General features: G+C 41.3%; 1 protein-coding gene and 1 pseudogene across 1 annotated transcript in view; one reads left to right on the forward strand and one right to left on the reverse strand.

The window, feature by feature from the left end:
- Positions 1 to 593: 593 nt before the first annotated feature.
- On the forward strand, positions 594 to 15,047 carry LOC133530551 (heat shock protein 68-like; annotated as a pseudogene).
- Positions 15,048 to 16,623: 1,576 nt separating this feature from the next.
- LOC133530798 (uncharacterized) overlaps positions 16,624 to 26,531 on the reverse strand; it is a 31,114-nt gene continuing 21,206 nt past the window's right edge. The window contains 5 exon segments of the mRNA XM_061868863.1: positions 16,624 to 16,757; positions 19,170 to 19,377; positions 23,131 to 23,224; positions 24,896 to 24,977; positions 25,768 to 25,922. Coding sequence (XP_061724847.1) covers positions 16,690 to 16,757; positions 19,170 to 19,377; positions 23,131 to 23,224; positions 24,896 to 24,977; positions 25,768 to 25,922 — 607 coding nt within the window. The 3' untranslated portion in view covers positions 16,624 to 16,689.

Genomic DNA, 26,531 nt, shown 5'->3' on the forward strand with positions numbered 1-26,531 from the left:
TTTGCTCGGTTATAACTATTTATTGTAATATGGTGGTCTATAGGTGATAATCTTAACTACATTTTTTTACTAAATTAAACTTGTCTAAAACATTAAAAATTAAAAAATTATATATAAACTTGAACATAAAAAAAAAAACAAAAGTTAATTCACCGGGCGAGAATCGAACTCGTAACACTCGTTTAGCAGTCCGCGTCTTAACCCGCTGGACCAGACAGACAGTGGCCGGTAACACGAAATTAGTGTTCATATTTTGCGTCGAAAGAAAAACGCATGAAAACTGATAAAATTGAGTTGTTACCTACATAAAATAATGTTGTATGTCAACAAAAAATAACAAAATATCATATAAGTCTATTATTTTTCAAGAACTGGTATTACTACTACTTTGTCCATCTCCCTCGATCTCATGTAGTATTGCATTCTATCTCCCTCACTAATCCGGAAGAGTCGAGAACATTCGTGACCGAGTATTAATTAACTTGGCATAAACTCGGCTTCGACGTGATTGGACGCCGAACAGTTGTCGAGAATAATCTAGAAAATACTGCGCTCTGATTGGTCGCATTCCGAGGGGTATATAAACCGGCCGCGCTCTGGCGGGAACTCAGTTTATATCTGAACACAAAAGCGAAAGTACGGAGAAGTTGAGTGGTGAAAACCTCTCGAGTTATTACGTGATATATTGTTATATTGAACAAGGAAGTTATTATAGACTATCTACGAAAAATGCCAGCTGTAGGAATTGATCTTGGAACGACTTACTCCTGTGTGGGAGTTTACCAGCACGGGAATGTGGAGATCATCGCGAATGACCAGGGCAACCGGACCACACCATCCTACGTCGCGTTCACAGACACCGAGCGACTCATCGGCGACGCCGCGAAGAACCAAGTCGCGCTCAACCCCAACAACACGGTGTTCGACGCCAAGAGACTCATCGGACGCAAGTTCGACGACCCGAAGATACAGGCGGACATGAAGCACTGGCCGTTTAAAGTCGTCAGCGACTGTGGCAAGCCAAAGATTCAGGTCGAGTTCAAAGGCGAGATGAAGAGGTTCGCGCCGGAGGAGATCAGCAGCATGGTGTTGACGAAGATGAAGGAGACGGCCGAGGCGTACTTAGGCACGACAGTGCGGGACGCCGTCATCACGGTCCCGGCTTACTTCAACGACTCGCAGCGCCAAGCCACCAAGGACGCGGGCGCCATCGCCGGCCTCAACGTGCTGCGGATCATCAACGAGCCCACCGCCGCCGCGCTCGCGTACGGCTTGGACAAGAATTTGAAGGGCGAGCGCAACGTGTTGATCTTTGATCTCGGCGGCGGCACTTTTGACGTGTCCATCCTCACCATCGACGAGGGCTCGCTGTTTGAGGTGAAGGCGACGGCCGGTGACACGCATCTTGGAGGCGAGGACTTCGACAATAGGCTAGTGAACCATCTCGCGGACGAATTCAAGCGCAAGTACAAGAAGGATCTGCGCGGCAACACCCGTGCACTGCGCCGGCTGCGGACGGCCGCCGAGCGCGCTAAACGCACCCTATCGTCCAGCACGGAGGCGTCGATAGAGATCGACGCGCTGTACGAGGGCATCGACTACTACACGCGCGTCTCCCGCGCGCGCTTTGAAGAACTCAATTCCGATCTGTTCCGTGGCACGCTGGAGCCGGTCGAAAAGGCGCTGCGCGACGCTAAACTGGACAAGAGCCAGATCCACGACGTCGTACTCGTCGGGGGCTCGACTCGCATACCGAAGATCCAGAGTCTTCTGCAGAACTTCTTCGGCGGCAAGCAGCTGAATCTCTCCATCAACCCCGACGAGGCGGTGGCCTACGGAGCGGCGGTGCAGGCGGCCATCCTCAGCGGATCCAACGACTCTAGGATCCAGGACGTGTTGCTAGTCGACGTGTCACCGTTGTCTCTGGGCATCGAGACGGCCGGCGGCGTCATGACCAAAATCATCGAACGCAACTCTAAGATCCCGACCAAGCAGTCTCAAACCTTCACGACGTACTCGGACAACCAGCCGGCGGTCACCATCCAAGTGTACGAGGGCGAGCGCGCCATGACGAAGGACAACAACTTGTTGGGCACGTTCGATCTGACAGGCATCCCTCCCGCGCCCAGAGGGGTGCCCAAGATCGACGTCACCTTCGACATCGACGCTAACGGCATCTTGAACGTGTCGGCCAAGGAGAACAGCACCGGACGGAGCAAGAACATCGTCATAAAGAACGACAGAGGCAGACTGTCCCAGGCGGACATCGACCGAATGCTTGCCGAGGCCGAGCGCTACAAGGATGAAGACGAGAAGCAGAGGAAGAGGGTAGCAGCGAGAAACCAACTTGAGGCCTATGTATTCAGCGTGAAGCAAGCCTTGGACGACGCGGGAGATAAGCTGAGCGAGCAGGACAAGAACACGGCTCGCAGCGAGTGTGAGGAGACGCTGAGATGGCTGGACAACAACTCTCTTGCCGAGGTGAAGAGTACGAGCATAAGCTGAAGGAGGTGCAGAGAGTGTGCTCGCCAGTGATGACCAAGATGCACGGCGGCGGCGCGGGCGGTAACCAAGGAGGCATGCCCGGAGGTATGCCCGGAGGCATGGGCGGAATGCCCGGAGGCATGGGCGGAATGCCCGGAGGCATGGGCGGAATGCCCGGAGGCATGGGCGGAATGGGAGGAATGCCCGGAGGCATGCCTGGATACCAAAGCAGAAATGACGGCCCAACAATTGAAGAAGTGGACTAACTCTTTAGATGTAATAGGATTTTCAAATTAAGTTTATAAATATTGTACAAAGACTGATTAATTTTAAGTAATTTATGTTTAATAAATAAGTATGAGTTCCTCTTTAAAATATTTTGTTTTATTTACACTAAGGAGGCGGCATGAGCATAAAGATGAACTGAATTACTTGCTGGATTTCCACATGCAGAATACGAAAACTCGGATGAAATTAATCCAAGGAATACTTTAACATATGTCCAAATCTTTGTGCTCTTGTCTGAATATAGAAAGTACGTTTCTAAGAATATAGTTGAATATCCAATTGGTATTCGTCGAATTTTCATATATGATTGTATTCTTTGGAACGTACTTATAGCTAAAGGGCCTCCGCTAGCTGGCGCGGGTGCACGGAGCGGACAAGCGGGTTAACGAAAAATAGTATGAGCAACGCTAACTGAATCGGACCCGTGCGGCCTACAAATAGCACCCGCGTGCGTGCGCACGCGGCGGGCGTCCGCATCAGCTAGCATAGGCCCAAAAACAAACTAGAGTCCGTGCGGAAAGAGAAGAGTCGTGGAATGTATGCGGCCCAATACATTCCACGACTCTACTCGTTCCGAACAGACTCTTATTTTATATTCATCTTTTTGCAGGACACTTTTTGCTATCTTGCTGCTAAGAGAGACAGGGAAAATTTTCTCTGTCCTTCCTATCAGAAAGTGTCCTGAAAATGAATAGATTTAATAATCCCTTAACAGAATTAACAACCATAACGTGGTGCACGATTCAAACTGACACAGTAAATTAACGAGTTTTTTGGCTTCTGCTACGTTAAGGGTGTTACCACACCAATCGAATGATAATCAATCGATGACAACGATAGTTTCTACTTTGGTTTCTACCAAGACCAATCGATCGATCGGCGTGAACTGTTCCATTCTACCATCAGTCGATTGGTGTGGTAACACGTAGTCTTGAATAAGGGGTCATAGCCAAGTTATAATCGTTTTTTGGAAAAGCCAATCGAAACTTAAACATATCGTGTATATAAATTATTACGTGCCTTTATTTCACATCTACCATTATTTTATTATATTCAATTCAATTCAATTCAATTCAATTCAAATATACTTTATTCATGTAGGCCTAGCAACAAGCACTTATGAATAGTAAGACAGTATTACATATAATTATCTTAATCTAATTATCAGAGCAATTTATTGATGTTGTAAATATTATTCCATATATAATACTAATGAATATAATTCATAGATCAAATTTAATACTAAAACTTTCACAAAATACAGTCATACAAAAAAAATGTATAAAAAATACTTGTCTAGATTGTTTCTAGAATAAATTCTAAATGTCAAACAATATAATAAAAACAACAAAGGAAATACATGCATTGGAATATCCATTTCATCATCATTATTCAAATATAATAAATAATTAATCATTTCGAATCACAATTAATCCCACGTTGTTTTATCATTCATGTAGTCTTGTGTGGTATAATAAGCTTTAGAAATAAGTTTACGCTTTACATGATTCTTAAATTTATTAATTGGTAACTCAGTAATATGGTTTGGAAGTTTATTATAAAATCTCACACAATTACCCATGAATGATTTTTTAATTTTATGGAGCCGAGTGAAGGGCACGGCGAGCTTATGTTTATTTCTAGTATTAATATTATGAATGTCACAATTTTTCTTAAAATCGGCAATATTTTTATGCACATACAGAATATTCTCATAAATGTATTGACAGTGCACTGTCATGATGTCAATTTCCTTAAATTTATCTCTCAGTGAGTCTCTATGGTTCATTTTATATATTGCTCGAATAGCCCTCTTCTGCAGAACAAAAATGGTATTTATCTCTGAAGCACCACCCCACAGTAAAATACCATATGACATAATGCTATGGAAGTAACTAAAATATACTAATCGAGCTGTTTTGACATCAGTTAACTGACGGATTTTGCTTACTGCAAAAGCTGCAGAACTCAGTCTATTCGAAAGAGTAGCAATATGGGGACCCCACTGGAGTTTAGAATCTAAAGTTATACCAAGAAAAACTGTACTATCAACTAGTTCCAATTCCTCATCCTTCACAATGACACTTGTTTGTACATGCCTTACATTACTAGTGACAAACTTAATACATTTAGTCTTATTCTCATTTAACAATAAATTATTAACATTGAACCAATTTACTACTTTAGAAATAGCATCGTTTACATCATTGTAAGCTTGTTGCTGTCGTTTGACTTTGAAATAAGTGAAGTGTCGTCTGCAAACAATACTATATCATGGTGGGTCTTTACAAGGAATGGCAAGTCATTTATGTAGATAAGGAACAGGAAAGGTCCCAATATTGACCCCTGTGGTACACCCATAGAGACCAATGACCCGGTGATCGCTGTCCATTCACATCGACCCTTTGTATTCTACCATTTAAGTAGGACTTAAGTAAATCCAGTGCCGCTCCTCTAACTCCATAATAGTGTAGTTTCCTGATTAATGTTTCATGACAAACGCAGTCGAAGGCCTTAGACAAATCACAGAAGATACCTATAGCATCTCGTGACTCCTCCCAGGCATCGAAGATATGCTTAATTAGCTCAACACCAGCATCAGTTGTCGAGCGACCCCGTGTAAAACCAAACTGCTTATTATGCATTAAATTATTCACGTTAAAATGTCGTACTAATTGAGAAAGAATTAATTTTTCAAAAATCTTACTGAACGTTGGTAGCACAGATATCGGTCTAAAGTTAGTGGGGTCAGAGTTGCTACCCGATTTAAATAAAGGAGTTATTTTACTATGTTTCATTAAATCAGGAAACTCGCCGCAATCAACACTGTTGTTAAATATAATTACTAAGTCAGGCGCTATAATTTCTACTAAGGATTTGACAGCATGGACAGAGACTCCCCAGAGGTCATTCGTTTTTTTTGACATTAACCGAATTAAACGCCTTTACTACATCGGAGGTACAAACACGTTCAAAATGAAAATCTCCGCAACACTCTGGAGCGTTATCTTTTAATAGAGTAACAGCAGATGAGGGTGATGAATTTAAATCCTTAGTTGTGAAAACTGGTACGTCAGTGAAAAAAATTTCAAATTCTGTAGCTACTTCTAAATTGGAATCTATAATTTTGTTATCAATATTTAGTTTAAAATCATTCACTCTGTGTTTCGAGCGACCAGTCTCCACATTGATTACTTTCCAGGTTGCTTTAATAATGTTGGTACTATTTTTTATTCTTTGACTTAGATAATTTCGCTTAGCTATATGACAATCTATTTTAAACTTTTTCGAATATTGCTTGACATGTTCTTTAAATTCATCACTCGTGTTAAACCGCCGTTCCTCATACAAGGCATACAGTGCACGTCTTCGTTGATGTAAGTCCGCAGTAGCCCACTCACTAAAAACTGATGCACCACTAACTACGACCGATTTTGAAGTAAATATCGCATTATAATGATCCATAAAAGTGTGAAAGAATGAATTATACATACTATTTGGACCCATATCGGAAGACAAAAAGGGTAGCGCCTGAACTAAACTTTGCTTCATTCTTTCTACGCGGTCCGAGGTTACTGGTACAAAAGTTATTTGTTTTCTCAAAGTATTTTTCCTTAATGTCTCAAATACCATTAATTGACCTAAGTGGTCTGATTCTAAAGTACTGATAACTTTTTTAGTAATAGGAACAATATCAGTGAAAATATTATCTATACAGGTTGCACTAGTAGCAGTCACTCTAGTAGGCTCCATAAACATGTGGTTGAGATTACCAGATTTGAATAGATTCAACAATCTACAAGACATTGTTGAATTTTCCAAAATATTTACATTAAAGTCGCCGCATATAAATAATTTCTTACTAGAAGATGATATTTTAAGTAGCACAGAATCCATTACACTTTCAAATATTTCAAAATTACTTAATGGCGGCCTATACACACAGACAACAATAAATTGCTCCCATTCTACTGCACTTAGTTCTATAGTCCGTTCAACAGACATGGATACAATATCCTTACGTTCCTTAAATTTTAACTGACTATTTAATATAATTAACGACCCACCATGTATGGAACTAATTCTGGTGAACGAACTTCCCACCTGATGATTATTAAATTGAGGCATTAATTCATTATTTGTTAACCAATGTTCAGTAATACATAAAATATCAACATAAAAATCGTTCATAAAAAGTTCAATCTGTAAATCTTTTCCTCTAATACATTGAATGTTTTGATGCACCAGGTGGATATACTTTCCATGTTTACAGTATTTTTCATTATATTTATTTAAAACTAAATTGCCAGAGACAGAATCTTTTGTCTTAACAGCTAGTTTAAATCATTGGTTATGACTGGAACCAATTCCAAGCTCACACTGGGCTGCTCAATAGGAGCAGAGTTGTCTGCCAAATTCTTGGCAGAAATGTCAAGTAAATAGGATAGCGATAAAGCTATTTGTCTCTTGTAATAATTTGAAAGGTAACACTTACCTTTAGTCAAAAACACCATAGGCATATGGTATTTACTAACAAATTTGTTAGTGTCAATTATGATAAACTTACTACTATATGTACAAAGATTATATAGAGATATATTCAACTTATGTCTAATGTTATTTTCTGCCTCTGACATTTGCTCACAATAGGGGAATGTGAAAATAATAATTTCATGCACTGCAAGTGAATTTAACTGTTCAAAGTATTTAAGTAAATTATTTTTGTTCACATTTCCCCTATTACCCATAAGAATTAGCAGTGTTGTCTTAGAATTAATATTACTGTCATTTAAAATTTGTTTTTAAGATATTTTCAAAGCTACTGTGAGGCAGACAATTGCTGATTGTACTAAGTCCCTTTAGGTGATAGTTTAAAAATGAGCTCATATTGCTCCCAATTTCATCACAATACATAATAATATTAGGTTTAGGTGTGCTTTGTTGTGGAGTGTGGAAGGAGCTATTATCATTTATTTGCTGTTGTGGTAAACTGTCACACAGGCTTGGATCGAGTACACTGGTCAACAAATGTCCAGTCGCTTGCTTACATGCACATGACTGGGCATTGGTCAGCGACTCAAACCGCTCTGAATTGTGCTTAATCTGGGATATTAAATCATCCATGGCTAAAGAATATTCATTAATCACCTTTTTCGAACTCTCATTTATTGTTTCTAGGGATTGTATAGAATCCTCCAAACTCTGAACTTTTGATTTTAAAATCTGTGTGTCAGTTTCATACTGTAGTTTACTATGTTCTAATTGAACAGAATACAAGTCTAACTTATCCACTAAATTAACATTAATTTTACAAAATCTCAATTTCTTAAAAAACAATTTATTCATTTTTGATAATCTCTGGGTTTTTTTAATCATTCTATTTAATTTAATATATTTTTTGAGTTTGTTTCCGCTGCAATTTACTAGTCTTGTGGTGGATTCATTGATTAAATCTATACTAACAACAGGGTTTTCAATTGGAGCGGCAACCAACTGTGAGTCGGGCCGGACCAGTTCCTCGAATAAGTTTTGAGTGTGTGCCGCTGCAGCAATATTTTGGGCCTCCTGTAGCTCGTAGATTTGCTCGTGGGCGTCGTGCAGTGCTCTCTCTAATGAGTTGATGTCTGTCAAGGCCTGTTCATATGCTGCACTACACTCAGTAAACTTGTCAACCGTCTCCTGGAGCCGGGCCCGCTCTGAATTTACATCATTGTAAACATTTTCTAAAGAACATAGTTCCTTCTTTAACTTCTCTATACTATTAAGTGATAATAATAGTTCCTTTTCACTATCCTCTCTTTCACTAAGCAATTGAGCACACAATTCCTTGGATTTTTTTAATTCCAGCAAGGTAATTTGGAGTTTGTCAGCCTCCTGCTGGCGAACCGCTGCAGCTGCTCTGCGAGTTAGCATTATAAATGTATTTTATAGTAGGATAGACCCAAACCAAACCAGGGAATTGCTTACTCAAGCTAAGCGATATTACGAGCGTACTTACATGAAATAGTGACGTTTCACTATGCCTACACTGTGTTCTGACTCTGTACAATGATTTACTACGCTGTAATACAAACAAAATTGGTAATAAATAGCGATAAAAACATAGAAAATATACCGAGACGAACACAAATTTAAATTTATAACCTACAACGGCTACAAATTTAAGATATTACAAGACACTTGTAAACGTCACTAAAGCACTTCACTTATTATGTATACATTAAAATTAACACTAAAACTATTTAATTCACACCAAAATGGCTTAATATTACATGAAATATAATTAAATATAGAATAATTAAAAGGGACTAGCAAAATCAGCTGCTGATTCTTTGACAGCCTTTGACATTACTTTTTAATTGGCGTTTGTCGATTAAATGAATGTTATGTTGGCTACCATCCTAGCTGGTATATGTATTAAACTCTGGCACACCCAGTTGTAATACATTTTTGCCAAAAATAACATTTTTCTATCCACAGACAACTACCTAATACTCATATAAACAATTCTATTCTACAAACCCCAAACACAATAGGTTGCGTTGTATCACAGAATTCCTATGAGCACCTCCTGTCTCCATCATCAGATCAGCACCACAATATTGCATTGTCACCCAACTTACATATGTATGCAAATTTTCAGGTTCATCGAAAACCGGGAAGTGGGTCAAATCAAGTCAAATTTAATTTGCAAGAACTGATTACAGACCGACATGGACAACGGGACAGATGAAACTGAATAAAAGCTTGTAAAAAGGTGGCTATTCTAAAAAATGTAGGCGCAAAGAGTGGATTTTCCATAGAAAATTGGAATTACGCCCTTTTTTACTGACATGGTGGGTGTGTTTTGATATAGTAGAGTAGAGCATACCAGTAGCAATGAAACTTAATGCAAACGCGTACGTCACGTTTCGCCATCGAATAAATTTACACCAGGGGTACAGGTGAATATATCGGTACGCGTTGTGGTGGAATTAAAAAAAGGTCATCTGATACCTGTTAATCCGTAAGTCCATCGCACTATAAGTAGGTACAACAACTATTGTCATCAAGTCATAAATGCCAATGTTATTTTTGATTTTGTCCGAGTTTATTCTTAGATTTATACAAATATCTACCCTTAGAACTAAATAAATCAAACAATAGTCACACCTGAACGAAGAACAAAACAAAGTAATTTAATTAAATGATTAAGCTTTATTTCTTACAATTATTTCATTTTTTTGGAATGCTTAATCAACGTTAATCAAAACCTTTACGTTTACACCTTTACATTTGCTAAAAAAAATATGTTGAAAGTTCTACTAGACCTACATTCATTGTTTCCCTAAAACCTACAAATATGTTCATATGATTTTAGACTATTTACTAAAGTAAGTTAGGCAACACGGCCACAGATTACCAATTATAATTACTTGTTCCTAAAGTATACCTAAAATGTTTACAAGTAGGTTAAACCTCGGTAACATATGTATTTTTGCTACGAAACCAAAGCCATAGAAGTTAATAAACTTTTTTTTAATAGGTAAAACGTTCAAGTCAATATTAAAATAAAATAATTACTTAACTAACACCGCATTTTTCAAATAAAATACTGGTTTAATTTTCAGTAAATATTTCCTCATCAAGTTCTTGTCCTAATCTAACAAACAAAACGTTTAAAAATATTTTACTCTAAGTCCTTCAAAACGTCAGTAAAAAATCTAAACTTTCTTACATGAGTCAATCGATTTACTTGACACCTCATTTACCAAAATCGGCTCAGTAGTTTCGCACTTCTAAAATCATACTTCCCGTAATCGGGTAAAATTGCTAAAAAAATATTATAACCTTCCTATTTCACAGTTCCAGAAATTTCGAGTTCGAGTAGGTAAGTAGGGTATATACCTGTCACCTTCAGATATATGGACAATAACATTAATCTATCCTTTGCTTACTACATGATTGTAGTGAATGCGCTACTCGTCACTAGATGGCGATGTAAACGGAGAATCTATTATTAGCACAAAATATAATTGCATTATTTTTCGTTTCGGTTTTCGATAACGGTAATCTTGTTTATAGTATAAGGGTCTCCCCAAACCAGTCGACGCGGAGTCGGCTTTCGCCGAGTGTTTTACACCACACTATTCGCATTTAGCCGATCGACCGTCTCCGCGGTTGGACACCTGCGTTTAGCAGTCTCATCCTCCTTGCGGCCGTAGAGACGCCCGATCGCCTGCGACTTGCTATCGCAACAGTTGTAAAGCGACGGTCGGCTCTCCCGTGCTCCGTCCTGCCGTCGAGACGTCAGACAGCACACGTACAGCCGTTGAGTCCGACGAACAGATGTAGGACAGCGGGGATCGTCAATCGTAAATCTCATTTTTGGAGACTGGTTGTTAGTAACAACCTGAGTTTGAAATTGAACAGACCTGTAAGATTATTTTCCTTGGTAATTGTTACATATTATATAATAAGTATAATAACCTGTGATGATGGATATTTTACGTAGACGGGCATGGAAAAAAAGGCTTACCAGCATTTTTACCGTCATCGGCTCTGTTCGGCCGTCGAAGACGCTGAACGGCTTCCGCCAGCTCTGACCGGTCCTTATCGTAGGTACTCGGTCGTGATCGGAGCCGTTCAACTCTTTCCGGCACCGTACAGCGGTATAAGGAGATTTATGAATGCGAACGTGTGCGGTAGGCTGCAAACAGCGTCGTACGAATGCGAACAGCTTTACGGCAAAACGCCGTTTTCCCGTCGAAAGACGTCGTTTCGCGTGGGCCGAGCCGATTTACGACTTATTCGCTCTTATTGCGTTGACATAAAGCTTTTTCCGTACGCGATTTGCCGAAACGGCGTCGACTAGTTTGGGGAGACCCTTATACTAACAATAATAATTACAAGTACCATGAATCTTCCAATTTTAGTTAACAAGCAATTTATTTTTGCTTTCGCGAAAATTCTGGAAGGAGCATTAATTCACTATCTCATTTAGACGTAAGGTTGGACGAATAGCGCTGTTCTTTTCTTACGCTGTAGGTCAACATGAGGTCAACGGTACTTCGACGGTGATACCACAGTAAAAGAGGAAATTGTCAGGAAAAATATATAATGATTTACGTACATACATTATATAAACCACATACTCATGTATATAGAATCAAATTAAATTCTTACACATTTTGCAACATCAACGTGAGAAAATGTCACTACAATTGGTAAATTTTAATCAAAATATGACGTTTAATACCACACTTGCTCACATCACATTAAAGTCACAAGTCGTAGAATTGCAAAATTGTGATAGTGGCATTTTTATTCCATGCTGATTATCGTATATCTAAAGTGTATATTGGTTAATTTCATCTAATTCTAAGCGGACACCTTAGAAATATAGTATCATAATTACAGTTCAGGTAATAAATACTAAATATGAAGAAAATTGGACAGTTGAGTATTTATTTATATTTGCCTTGTTAACGTCCAATTTTCGCAAAAGAATTAATATCACTTTACCCTTTATAAGGCATAAGTGTCAGGAATTGTGCAAAATTGAACCCTATCACTTTCAAATACAGTTCAAAACCAGGTGGGAAATATATACACCCTCTGGTTTATAAAGGCTTAAGATTATAAATACATAAAAGAATAACAAGAACCTATATAATTTATTTTCTCTTTGATTACGTTTAAAATTATTTTCATTTTATATTTTTGATAAACGTTGACGCATGGAAATTATAAAAATAAATAGTACAAATTCAGTATATTTCTACCACCTGGTATTACTAACTTTTTTTTTTCTCTTTCTTACACAGACGAAAGTTATCGTCTGTCTTGTTCTTCGACACCGAACAGTCGAGAACACTCGAGCTCAGACATCAACCCTATTGGCCGCCGAACAGTTGTCGAGATTTATCTAGAAAATGCTGGGCTGTGATTGGCCGTTAATGGAGGGGTATATAAGCAACCGCGCACTGGCGCGAATTTAGTATATTACTAAACACGAAAGCGATAGTACGGAGAAGTTGAGTGGTAAAATACCTCTCGAGTTATTACGTGATACAGTATTGTATTGTGCAAGGAAGATATTAAAAACAACTAACAAAAAATGCCAGCTGTCGGAATTGATCTTGGAACGACTTACTCCTGTGTGGGAGTTTACCAGCACGGGAATGTGGAGATCATCGCGAACGACCAGGGCAACCGGACCACACCATCCTACGTCGCGTTCACGGACACCGAGCGACTCATCGGCGACGCCGCGAAGAACCAAGTCGCGCTCAACCCCAACAACACGGTGTTCGACGCCAAGCGACTCATTGGACGCAAGTTCGACGACCCGAAGATACAGGCGGACATGAAGCACTGGCCGTTTAAAGTCATCCGCGACTGTGGCAAGCCAAAGATTCAGGTAGAGTTCAAAGGCGAGATGAAGAGGTTCGCGCCGGAGGAGATCAGCAGCATGGTGTTGACGAAGATGAAGGAGACGGCCGAGGCATACTTAGGCACGACAGTGCGGGACGCCGTCATCACGGTCCCGGCTTACTTCAACGACTCGCAGCGCCAAGCCACCAAGGACGCGGGCGCCATCGCCGGCCTCAACGTGCTGCGGATCATCAACGAGCCCACCGCCGCCGCGCTCGCGTACGGCTTGGACAAGAATTTGAAGGGCGAGCGCAACGTGTTGATCTTTGATCTCGGCGGCGGCACTTTTGACGTGTCCATCCTCACCATCGACGAGGGCTCGCTGTTTGAGGTGAAGGCGACGGCCGGTGACACGCATCTTGGAGGCGAGGACTTCGACAATAGGCTAGTGAACCATCTCGCGGACGAATTCAAGCGCAAGTACAAGAAGGATCTGCGCGGCAACACCCGTGCACTGCGCCGGCTGCGGACGGCCGCCGAGCGCGCTAAACGCACCCTATCGTCCAGCACGGAGGCGTCGATAGAGATCGACGCGCTGTACGAGGGCATCGACTACTACACGCGCGTCTCCCGCGCGCGCTTTGAAGAGCTCAATTCCGATCTGTTCCGTGGCACGCTGGAGCCGGTCGAGAAGGCGCTGCGCGACGCTAAACTGGACAAGAGCCAGATCCACGACGTCGTGCTCGTCGGGGGTTCGACTCGCATACCGAAGATCCAGAGCCTTCTACAGAACTTCTTCGGCGGCAAGCAGCTGAATCTCTCCATCAACCCCGACGAGGCGGTGGCGTACGGAGCGGCGGTGCAGGCGGCCATCCTCAGCGGATCCAACGACTCCAGGATCCAGGACGTTTTGCTGGTCGATGTATCGCCGTTGTCTCTGGGCATCGAGACGGCCGGTGGCGTCATGACCAAAATCATCGAACGCAACTCTAAGATCCCGACCAAGCAGTCTCAGACCTTCACGACGTACTCTGACAACCAGCCGGCGGTCACCATACAGGTGTACGAGGGCGAGCGCGCCATGACGAAGGACAACAACTTGTTGGGCACGTTCGATCTGACAGGCATCCCTCCCGCGCCCAGAGGGGTGCCCAAGATCGACGTCACCTTCGACATTGACGCTAACGGCATCTTGAACGTGTCGGCCAAGGAGAACAGCACCGGACGGAGCAAGAACATCGTCATCAAGAACGACCGAGGCAGACTGTCCCAGGCAGACATCGACAGAATGCTCGCCGAGGCCGAGCGCTACAAGGATGAAGACGAGAAGCAGAGGAAGAGGGTAGCAGCGAGAAACCAACTTGAGGCCTATGTATTCAGCGTGAAGCAAGCCTTGGACGACGCGGGAGACAAGCTGAGCGAGCAGGACAAGAACACGGCTCGCAGCGAGTGCGAGGAGACACTGAGATGGCTGGACAACAACTCTCTGGCCGAGGTGGAAGAGTACGAGCATAAGCTGAAGGAGGTGCAGAGAGTGTGCTCGCCGGTGATGACCAAGATGCACGGCGGCGGCGCGGGCGGCAACCAAGGAGGAGGTATGCCTGGAGGCATGGGTGGAATGCCCGGAGGCATGGGCGGAATGCCCGGAGGCATGGGCGGAATGCCCGGAGGCATGGGCGGAATGCCCGGAGGCATGGGCGGAATGCCCGGAGGCATGGGCGGAATGCCCGGAGGCATGGGAGGAATGCCTGGATACCAAAGCAGAAATGATGGCCCCACCATTGAAGAAGTAGATTAAAGCGCTTTAGATGTAATAGGATTTTCAAATTGATTATGTACCTAATTATTTACCAAGACTGTGATCTATTTTAGGTTAAGATAATTTAAATTAAACTCATACTTATTTATTAATTTTTAAATATTTTGTTTTATTTGAAACGAAATTCATATTAACATGGGCAATCAGATGTAACGATTTTTTTTTAGTAGTATATCAAACAGTAAAAATCTGTTTGCCCATGGCTTATTATCCTTACCTAATAATATACAGGATGATTTCTGGGTCGTGATCCAGAACCACTTTTTCTGACTCTGTAAATGATCCACATTATCATATGGTAGTATTTGATTAAAATATAATTGGTGATTTTTTCTTATTTTTAAGTAAAACTAATCTTATACTACGTAATCATGGTCACCCTATGACTTTTGACATACGCTGTATGGAAAGCGACAAGACGTCACATTGAGTAGGGTGACCAAATTGTATGCAAAAATGTTTTTTTTCTACTGGTCATTGGTGATAATAAATAATTAGCAACATCATTAGGCTCATCGTTTAATTCTGTACGATGTATAGTTCTCTTGCTCCACGACCCCGAAATCACCCTGTATTACACCTGAAAGCAATGATAACTAGTAAATATTGAGTATGACAAAATGGATTTGGTTTTCATTGCTTGTGGTCATGTCTCACTCAGGTACATGCGATTTCCGCACGGAGTCTTAGCCTTAAGCCCGTCGCAGACGGAGCGATAGTATACCAAAAGGCATCTTGATATATTTACGTTCCATTTGACAGACCACACACGAAGCTATATACAGGGTGATTCATGAGACGTGAGCAGGACTAAGCCTACACAATAAGTAAATGATACTGAATCGTTCACCATCATATTTAAGCAAAACAATCACGCTGTTTATCTGTTACTTAACTTTGTGATAAGGACAAATTTTATTATCTACAATCATGGACACCCTACAACACTTAATTAACAAAGATAAAACCTCTTTAACCGTCATGACAGCACTTTGATTATGAAGAAAAAATGTCACAACTGAGTGAGATACGATTTTTCAAAAGTAACCAGATTCCGATGACATTCAATTTGTCACTTGTTATGGATAAAACAAAGAGGGTGACCATAATTGTCGTAAATAAAATAAAACTTTTTTTTTAAACAGTAAAAATTAAATTAACGTGAATCTCACACATACTAGTACAAAACAGTTGCTCATAACTTACTTAATAGACAGGCTTGATCCTGCTCACGTCTCCTGAATCATCCTGTATATATATATATATATTTTGGTATATTTCGTTTCTCACAATGTCTAGACAGCGATATATATTCTGATATCGTTGTCGTGTGTGGTGCTTAGCTATACTATAAGATATCTGTTGGTATATTAATATATATTATCGCTCAGTCTGTGACGGGCTTTCCTGTGTGTGTGTGTTTACTATCGTAAGATACAAAAGCAACTTGGGCCACACTGGTGCGTTTCGTTACGTTTGCGTCGCGTCGTTGCAACGCATTAATAAAACAACGCTTGCGACGAGTGTGGCCTTACCCTTATAGTTATATAATTGTTCGGAGCAATGCTGAGCCGGACGGAGCCGAGAATGACCCGAAAGGAGTGCCGCCCCACTGATTGTAGTAACTAATATTGACGGTAACTACGTTTGGTTCTGGCAGAAATCATACAATAGAATCAGTTCAACATGTTTTATTCAACGGTCATTGTCAAGTCATTTAGTAACAGTCGATTTCAGGGCGACTACTGGAAGGAGATGAGCCCGGGCGGCGGCTCCGGCGGCATGAACGCGGGCATTGGCACGCTGGGGTCTGAAAACAATGATTTATTTTAACATACATAGTATTTTGATAATTAGAGATGCCACGAATATTCGGCAACTATTCTGCCATTATGCCGAATATTATGTATTAGGCTGAATGTTGCCTACTATTCGGCCGAAAACCGAATAACCGTTGCTGCCTGCCTATAAAGAAAAATTACACAAAAAAAGCTTGAAAAGGAAAGTTGTTAAATACGAAGACCCTGTTTTTGAGCATTTGTTGATTATAATATATACTTAGTTACAAGCTTTTATTTAATTTGCAACCTATGTTTGTAACTATGTATGTGTCAAATCCAAATCTTGTAAGTTGTTGATTAATTTATTCCATCATAAGTAAGTGTTTTTATAGAGTATGCTATCTTAACATCACATCTCTAATCTGTGCGATACAGACATTATCTTAACCGAATCAGCGCGTGTACGCTGTACGTAACCTAACCTATACTCAGTTATCGACACGCGCTGATAATATTTTGCTGGCCGTCATATTAAATTTATTATTTTAAGAAAGGAAAACAAATGTATGGCGGACGGCGTTAGCGGCGGAGCGTACATTTTGTGGTGTTAGGCCCTCGGCACACGGCACGTAAGCGTAAGAGATGCGTAAGCGTATCGTATATGTGTGTAGAACGAGAGCACTACGAGTGCGTACAACTTCAAACAAGTTTGTACATGATTAGTGTTACCATAGAGCAATATAAATAAAGAAAGTGGTAATTCCATACATCAGTTTTCTTACCAAAACGCGAGTTATTTCGTAGTCGACATCTAGCGTCAAGTAGCGAAATTCATCAGTACTGCTTGTTAACAATAGATGCGCGAAGAACGAAAACTCTAATTACTCTACAATTTTCAGTTAATATTATAATCAGATTAACCGAAATTCAATTTTCAACTCCTTCTGCTTGTAATATTAGTTGTAAATTGCTTTGGCAGCATATCTGGTGTCAAGTAGCGGTACAGTCCACTACTTGACGTTAGATGTCGACTAGGAAATGACTCGCGTTTTGGTAAGAAAACTGATGTATGGAGTTATCACTCTTTCTTATGTTTCTCTATTGTGTTGATGCACGGCCTGAGTGGACGTTCGCCGGGCGGGGCGTGCGGCTCACGAGTGCTGTGAGCAGCGTGCAGTAAAGGTCACAGCTCATTAGAGCCACCCCGCACCCGACCCTCATCGCCTCGCCTCGAGCGGTTAGTATTCTTCGTATGGATTTCTATGGGCATGCGCTCACTACATCACCTTCGTACCACCACCGGATAAGTTGATGTAGTGAGCGCATGCCCATAGAAATCCATACGAAGAATACTAACCGCTCGAGGCGAGGCGGTGAGGGTCGGGTGCGGGGTGGCTCTAATGAGCTGTGACCTTAAGGCCGCTCCAAATGCAAGGCTCGTTTGAATTTGTTTAATATGCACGCCTCGCCTCGCTGTACGCGCAACTCGAGGGACGTGTTTACCCTAGGGCCAAGGGGGCCATGACTCGGGGCGGCAGACTGCAAAGGGTGGCAAACTAAGCAAAACATCATATCATCGGTCTTGGCCGATTTCGGTCACGGCGACTGGGTGTGTAATAGCTATTGAGAGTGATGATCGTGAGCCCTCAGGTGGCTATTAAATTACGTTATTCCTATTGTATAGAATTTTCGCGCTCGCTATGCTCGCGTTTTTATTATCATTCTTTATTTCACAAAAATAAATGTCCTTACCGGGATTCGAACTAGGGACCATCGGCTTCATAGGTAGGGTAGTGACTCACTATGCCCGACTGGTCGTCAAATACATTGAAAATGGAAAATAAAATGTTTATCACAATTTGAAAACAATTGGATCCGAGTCCTCCTTGCCTTGTAAGTATATGTATACCTGTATCCCCCGAACGCGCCCCTTCTTAATGTAGGTACATAATATTCATATACGTTAAGCTAAGATTAAGTAATTATTAAAATTAAAACATTGTGATCACTGATCACTTAATGGGGCGGCGAATCTAATTGTCTCGGGGCGCCAAATATTTAAATACGCCTCCGACTCGAGCGTCCACTCAGGCGTTATACTTACGTGTTGCAGTTAAGGCGCAGGGTAGGGCAAGGCATTCTCCATACAAACCTTGTGCAAGTTTTATTCGTTAGTTTTGGCACTATAGCATTTAATTTCATTTTTTGATTGTATATATTGGATATACGCAGAATTCGATGTAGAAATTTTTCGTTATGAAAAAAAAAATACAAAAGAATAATAATTTAAAAATATAATACATTAAGCTCTAGCTAACAGAAACTAAGCATATTACCAAAAATAATAACTGTAGCGCAAACACAAACGAAGAAAAACGCGCACAAAGTTTGTATGGAAAGGGCTTGCCCTACCCTTCGCCTTAAGTGCATGCGTTCCTCACCGAACTTGTGTTGCGGGTGCGGCGGGGCTCGCGGCGCGGCGGGCGGGCGGCGCGCGCGCAGCAGGTGCAGCGGCGGCGCGGCGCGCGCGGGCGGCGGCGGCGAGCCGGGCGGCGGCGGGGGAGGGGGCAGCGCGTCCCACAGCGGCACGTGGTCCGCGTGCGACGCCGGGCACGGCCACGCGCAGCCCACACGCGCGCGCCGCGCCCGCTGGAACATACGACGGGATACTTTATGTCGGGGGGAAACACGTGGGAGACTGACGACCGGATCCGGACATTACATTTGTAAACGCAACACTGGTGGACAGTACCTGCGCTACAAGGATATCTTAAAACGCCACCTTTCGGCCACCGGCATATCATGCGAGTCGTGGGAGGAGCTCGCATCTCGGAGATCGGACTGGTGTACTGCTGTCAACGCAGGTCTTGGTAACTTGACACCCGACTTGACGAAGTTCTTGACGCCAAACGCCAACTCCGAAAAACTCGGCCCAAGCCCTCCTACCATTACACATACGACGCATCTGGGCAACTCTACTGTGTTTCGTGTTGCCGGACTTTCGAAACAAAATTTGGATTCGCAAGCCACGTCCGCGCCCATGCACGTAATAGTTAAGACCCTTTTTAATTCTCAGGATGTCGCCGTCGACGGATATATCTGGGAGGACCTCATCATTCATCATCACATTTGCTTATTTAATAAACTCGAGTAGAAACGGATCGCGATGCTCATTTTATTTTATAAACCGATTTCAGAGTTGACCCCGTAGTGAAAGTTATCCAGTGTGACCCGCATATTCACACCTCAGCGTATGGTCACACATCAATATCACCCTGTATAAGGCGCCTTCCCCACTTGGGGATGCGGTATCGGTGCAGTAAAGTACGCTCGGTATTTTTTTACCGATTCGCTACCGAGTGCCTATATTTGAATAGTCGCTTCCCGATCGGCGCGGGCGGCGCGGGTGCGAAGCGGTGAGCGTGCGGTATACTGCTTCGCGGCGCGGACAGCCAGTAAAAGCTTGGATGCCAAACGATCCCTGCGTGCGCAGGAAAATGGCGGCGGAAACGGCCATGATCATGGGTGCCATAAGGCACGGTAGCTCACTATAAGTTTGTTTTGAAATTTTGCATCACCTTGTGAGAGTCGTTGTACCGCAATAAAAAGTCTACCATAAATATTTTTGCTAGTATAGGGTTGTACCCAATACCCAATACTTTCTTCTTTTTTTACGCAATCGCAAATACATATAACACACTAAAGTATCTTCCTCGCATTATCTCGCGACGAGGCAAACTTTTCTGCAAGATTCTACAGTTTTATACCAAGAGTATACTGACAGTATAACGCTAAGTGAGGAGATCCGGACATCAGTAAGCTCGCGGTAACGTACTAAATACCGCATACCGATAACACACCACCAAGTAGGGGAGGGGCCTAAAAGTATGCTGTGCATATTGTGAACAATCCACTACCGTTTACAAAATTAATACTTTACATAACTATATACAAAATCATCAATCTAGATTCTTCTGATAATATCTACAATAATTATAGCATAACAAATCCATTTGTCATTAAATGCTGATTATTAAAAGTTTACGTTACACAACTTATAAAAACTCAAAAATGCGCGATTTTCCAGAAACAAGAACTAGCTAGATAGATTTATCGCCCCGAAAACCCGCATATAGCAAATTTCATCGAAATTGTTAAGAGCCAGTTCCGAGATCCCCGAAATATATACACGGTGGCCAAAAAATATGTGCATTCCCGTTGCCAGGGAGGTTTCGGGCTTATACTGAGCAACTTTTACTATGGGACCAACCCCGAAATCGCAAAAAAATTTTTTACCCTCCCATAGAAAATGTACCAGCTGAAATGTATGAAACAGCCTGAAAAATTTCTCTCGATTTCGGGATTGGTCCCATAATAACAGTTGCTCAGTATAATCCCAAAACCTGCCCGGCGACGGGAATGCACATATTTTTTGGCTACCTTGTATATACAAGTATGGAGATATGCCCTTCTCAGGACAAACTCGAAACTGATCTTGTTAGAGCAAACGCCACTGTTTCTATGTTTAACCGCAGAGTGTCCGTCGATCGATGAATGTTTCTTGACAACACGACGCTAATCGATGTATATTTATATGTATGTTCACATACAAGAATTGCTCATTTAAAAGTATAAGTACCTGGGCGACCGAGCTTTGCTCGGTTATAACTATTTATTGTAATATGGTGGTGATAATCTACATAAACTTAAAAAGTAAAATGTGAACTGACAATTATTATTATTTACAATCGATTTTAACCTTACAGCACTTGTCACAGAGTTAACGCCATCTATTGTCAATTTTTTTTATTACATAGGTCATTTTTTTTACTAAATTAAACTGGTGTAAAACAATAAAAATTAAAAAATTATATATAAACTTGAACATATAAAAAAAAACAAAAGTTAGTCACCGGGCGAGATTCGAACCCGTAACACTCGTTTAGCAGTCCGCGTCTTAACCCGCTGGGCCAGACGGACAGTGGCCGGCAACACGAAATTAGCGACCATATTCTGCGTCGAAAGAAAAACGCATGAAAACTCGAAAACACGCGTTTTCCCAAACATAAGACTAATCTAGATAGATTGTATACCCCCAAAAACCCCCATATACCAAATTTCAGCTAAATCGTTAGAGCCGTTTCCGAGATCACAGAAATATATATACAAGAATTGCTCGTTTAAAGGTACCATAAAACTGTAAATTCAGTGGATGAATTCATTAAATCCCACAGTAAGTTCAAGAAGGCTTGTGTTGTGGGTACTCAGACAACGATATGTTCACCGTGGGCTAATTAAACCGACAGATTTTAACCATGCATTCCTTAGGTCCGTAGCAAAAAATGTAATACTAGTTCTGACCATATTCGCCAATAAACTATTTTTTTGCCCGAAAAAAAAAATATTATTACGTTTACATACGACAGGTTAATTATTTTTACACCCTGCTGAAAAAAAAAACATTAAAATGAATAACTAAAGTTTGTTTTTGATTAGATAAAAATTGCAAGTTTACTTAAAAACGTAATGTCTGTCAGTAGGTATGTCTATAGTGGCAGTGTCACAGCTAAAAAGGCGTTTTTCACTGAGTTATAACAGAAACAAATTTTCACAAAAATTGTCATCATCTCTAAAACAAGATCAATTTCAGGAAACTTTATATGACATTTTAGTCTAAATACGGCCAAGAAAAAAATTAAAATCTGTCGGGTTCAATACACGGTGTGGTTATATATTTTTCATCACACTTGCTCGAAAAAGATTTTATTTCATGCAGGTGTACTGAAGGACAAAGGTATTTTGTTCCCGCGGGAGTTATGGATTGTGAAAAAAAAAAAACAATATAGCTTTTTTCTTAAATTATGTCACTTATTCATACAAACCAAGTAGGATAAACGAGTTTTACTTTTAAAATACTGACGTTTGTAATTTAATATTTAGTTTATGTTTCAAATTATTTAATTTGATTAATTTAACAGCCGTTTAAAATATTTTTACATAATTTTCAATCGTGGCCGAATTGCCGAATAGGTCTGTGCCTTCGATGCCTAACCTGTCGAGAAATTACAAAATGGCGGACAAGTTTGATATGTCACCGTATTTAAGAATGAATTCGCTTAAAATTTAGTTTTTTGTTCGCAAGTGTGATGAAAAACATTGTGTGTAACTCCGGGGGTAAGAATATTGCAAACTCGGGTCTTTAATTCCCTCCAGCTTGCTGCTGTCGGGAATTATCACCCTCGTATCCAAAATTTCACTTACCGTCGTTGCACAATGTACTATAATAATGATACATTTGACTCGAGTTTGCTTAGACTTAATTTATCAACGTAAGTATTGTATCACAACAAGTCACTGTCAGCCCACATCCCAGAAATGAAAGCCAAACAAACAATAGTGTACCTTCTTGGCGGGCGGCTGCTCGGTGTCGGAGTCCTGCCCCGGCGTGTACCCGTCCGCGAAGCTCACGCGCTTCACGCCGCGCCCGCCGCCCGAACTGCAACACATGTCACATTCGTTTCTGAAGTGAAAACTTATTTTACAGTACATATGGGGCTACTTTATAGCACTAGTGCGAGAAGTAGCATATTACGTTACTGTGTCGAACATTTAAAGGGCCATATGTACTGTAAAACGTTGTACGATACATGTGCGAATAGGTAATTCGCAACTCGTGTCGATTTAAAACACTCCCTTCGGTCGTGTTTTAATTTATCGCCACTCGTTTCGAATTTCCTATTTTTCGCACTTGTATCGTAATGTACTATAGCGGCGCTGTGCACTCTTTGTGATGGGGGATGTTAAACTCGCGACAGGTCACGTGACCGACAGATTGAAAATTCGTAAGACGGACACGTGACCTGATCGAAAAACTCCATGATGGTTCTAGTAATGATGATGGTGTAAGAGTCGTTGAAACTGTGGATGGAAGTTGATTTTTCTGAGAGAGAAACTTTTTAATGTTAAATAATTGTAATAGTTCTGAAGTGTTAAATTTTTAATGTAATATAAATTGTCATGTTTGTGTACGATAGCGCAATAAATGAATATTGCATTTTACGACATAAATGATAGTACTTTTATACTGATAATTAAAGCAATTCGTGCAAAATAATTCCCTAACCATTCCAAAATATCAAAAATGCACAACGTTAATATTCAAGTTTTCACTTCTACCGGAACTCCCGGAGTGCAACCCGTTGTTTTTATTATTATTTATAACTTCATATTAATTTATTAGTATTATATAGACTTAGAAATAGAGGTAAATTGTCAAAGAACTTTGTAGCCACAGTAAATTTACTGCCATCTTTCGACGCATGATTAAAACTATGGAATATTACTGTCAGCTTTGGGCAGGAGCACCTGGATGCCAGCTTGGACCCTTCGACTCAGTCCAAAGGCGTGCTGTACGAATCGTCGACGATCCCAAACTCACAAGCGGTATTGAACCTTTAAGTCTAAGGAGAGACTTTGCCTCCTGTGTGTGTTATACCGCTTGTATAATGGGCTGTGCTCTGAAGAATTGTTTGACATGATGCCCACGGCTACCTTCTATCCCCGCACCGCCCGCCGTCGGCAGGGTGTTCATCCTCACACCCTAAAGCTTAAATGGTCGCGCACTGTGCGGTTTAAGAGGAACTTTCTCCCGCGGACGCTCCGGCTGTGAAATGAGCTCCCTACCGAGGTTTTCCAGAGGGTCTACAGTACGAAGTTCTCCAAAAAAGGAGTGTACAGATTTTTAAAGGGTCGGCAACGCGCATGCAACACCTCTGAAGTTGCAAGCGTCCATAGGCTACGGTGACTGCTTACCACCAGGCGGGATGAATGGTGGAAAATTACAATAAATCGTTCAATACCCCTAACCACGTTAGTTGCAAGACAACTTATTTAACATTAATAAATATGGATTGAGTCCTAGATATCATCGTTGTCTTGCAACTAACGTGGTTAGGGATATTGAACGATTTATTGTAATTTTCCCGTATGCTTGTTTGCCAGTCGTGGTTTAAATAAAAACTTTTTGAATTTAAATTTGACCCTTATTCTTTCACTGAGATGTGTTCAATTTGATAAAGAGTGATAGGGAAGCAGATAACGAAACGATTTTCGTGGTAGGCCCTCAGTATATGCTATTATTATTATTAGTTATCTATCCTGTACTCACGTGATCAGTATCCCTTTCTCTCTGTTGTCCTTGTCAGCGTCCGAATCTTTATTTTCGGGCTCCATCGCTATCTCACCCAATACTATAACAAATTTCAATTTATTTCACTAACAATGGTTTGGCAATATAACGTCCTGCATTAGCAATCCAGTGCATCAAATTTCAATTCCATATTAATTTAAATTGTATTTTATTATTATTTAATGTTAGTTATATTATGTAATGTTTTGAAAAGATGTGTCGCGCCGAGTTTCTTGCCGGTCCATATTGGGATACCCTCCCACAATTCAGAGGATTTAAATCTACTCGGGTCAGAGGTGTAGGCTCAGAGCCGGTGTAGCGACGGACCTGTGCTGCGTCACGCGCGAGCAAGCGAAATTCTTTTCGAACTATCGCAGGGTGCTGCGAGCTCGATCTTTTGCAGCGGGTGGTGCGGTGAGGGGTATAAGCTCCGCCCACACGCGCGAAGTCGTTGGCGTCGGATACAGCCTTAACGAGCAAGGCTAAGCTCAGATGGAGCTGTAATCGTACATAGACTACAGCCTTTTTTTGAGAACCATTATAATAAATAAATATTATAGGACATTATTACACAAATTGACTAAGTCCCACAGTAAGCTCAATAAGGCTTGTGTTGAGGGTACTTAGACAACGATATACATAATATATATAAATACTTAAATACATAGAAAACACCCATGACTCAGAAACAAATATCCATGCTCATCACACGAATAAATGCCCTTACCAGGATTTGAACCTAGGACCATCGGCTTCATGGGTAGGCCAGACTGGTCGTCAAAGATTTCGTATACCGATACTTTCGTATAATCTGTGGATGTTTAACCTCATTTTAAGTAAACATTCCTTACCAGTGTGCCTCAACGCCTGATCGATCCTATCGTCCAGTGTCCCGCGCCTGTCCTTCTCCTGCGACTGCGACTGCGCGTCGGCCGCGGAGAAGCAGTCGCCGTACTGCAGCCGGTCCATCGCCCCGTATGTGTCCATGTACGCTTCATCGTAGCTACTGGAAAATTTTAAATGGTATATTATTAATATAATTTTTTAGGTTATTTAACCGTCCATCAGTGGCGGATCGTTCAAAGAACTCGATTCCCATCGGCTTGTCTAATTTCAGCCCGTTGAGTACTTTCATGATCGGTTCATGGACAAAAGGAAAGCAAAATTAGGTCCGGGTTCCCTACGAATATTTGTGACGCGCCGCCACTGCCGTCCATGGAATAGTATTTTATACAATCGTTTAGGTTAACCTAAGGGTTAGCCTAAGTAAGGTACGAGATTGAAAAGCTTGACTATACAGGGTGACCTTAGCCATTGGACAAACCATGAAATCCCACGTAGGGTTACTTCTCAGGAATGCTCTGACGTTAATATATTTTTTTTTTTCGATAAAAGTTATTTGCAATAATCGACAACAAAAAGAAACACACTGTGTTAATCTTTGGCAGTGTTTTTGACAATTTGGTCGAAATATTTGATAATGATGACATTTTTCAAAAGTCAGAACCTTATTAGTGTCATAAATAAAAAAGATAATCAAAAAGGTTGAAGACGGTTCCATACTATTCTTTGAGGATATTACCTTAGGAGCTACTAACACATACAGGCTGCTCCA

Source organism: Cydia pomonella, chromosome 23, assembly GCF_033807575.1.
Source record: "Cydia pomonella isolate Wapato2018A chromosome 23, ilCydPomo1, whole genome shotgun sequence".
NCBI lineage: Eukaryota > Metazoa > Arthropoda > Insecta > Lepidoptera > Tortricidae > Cydia > Cydia pomonella.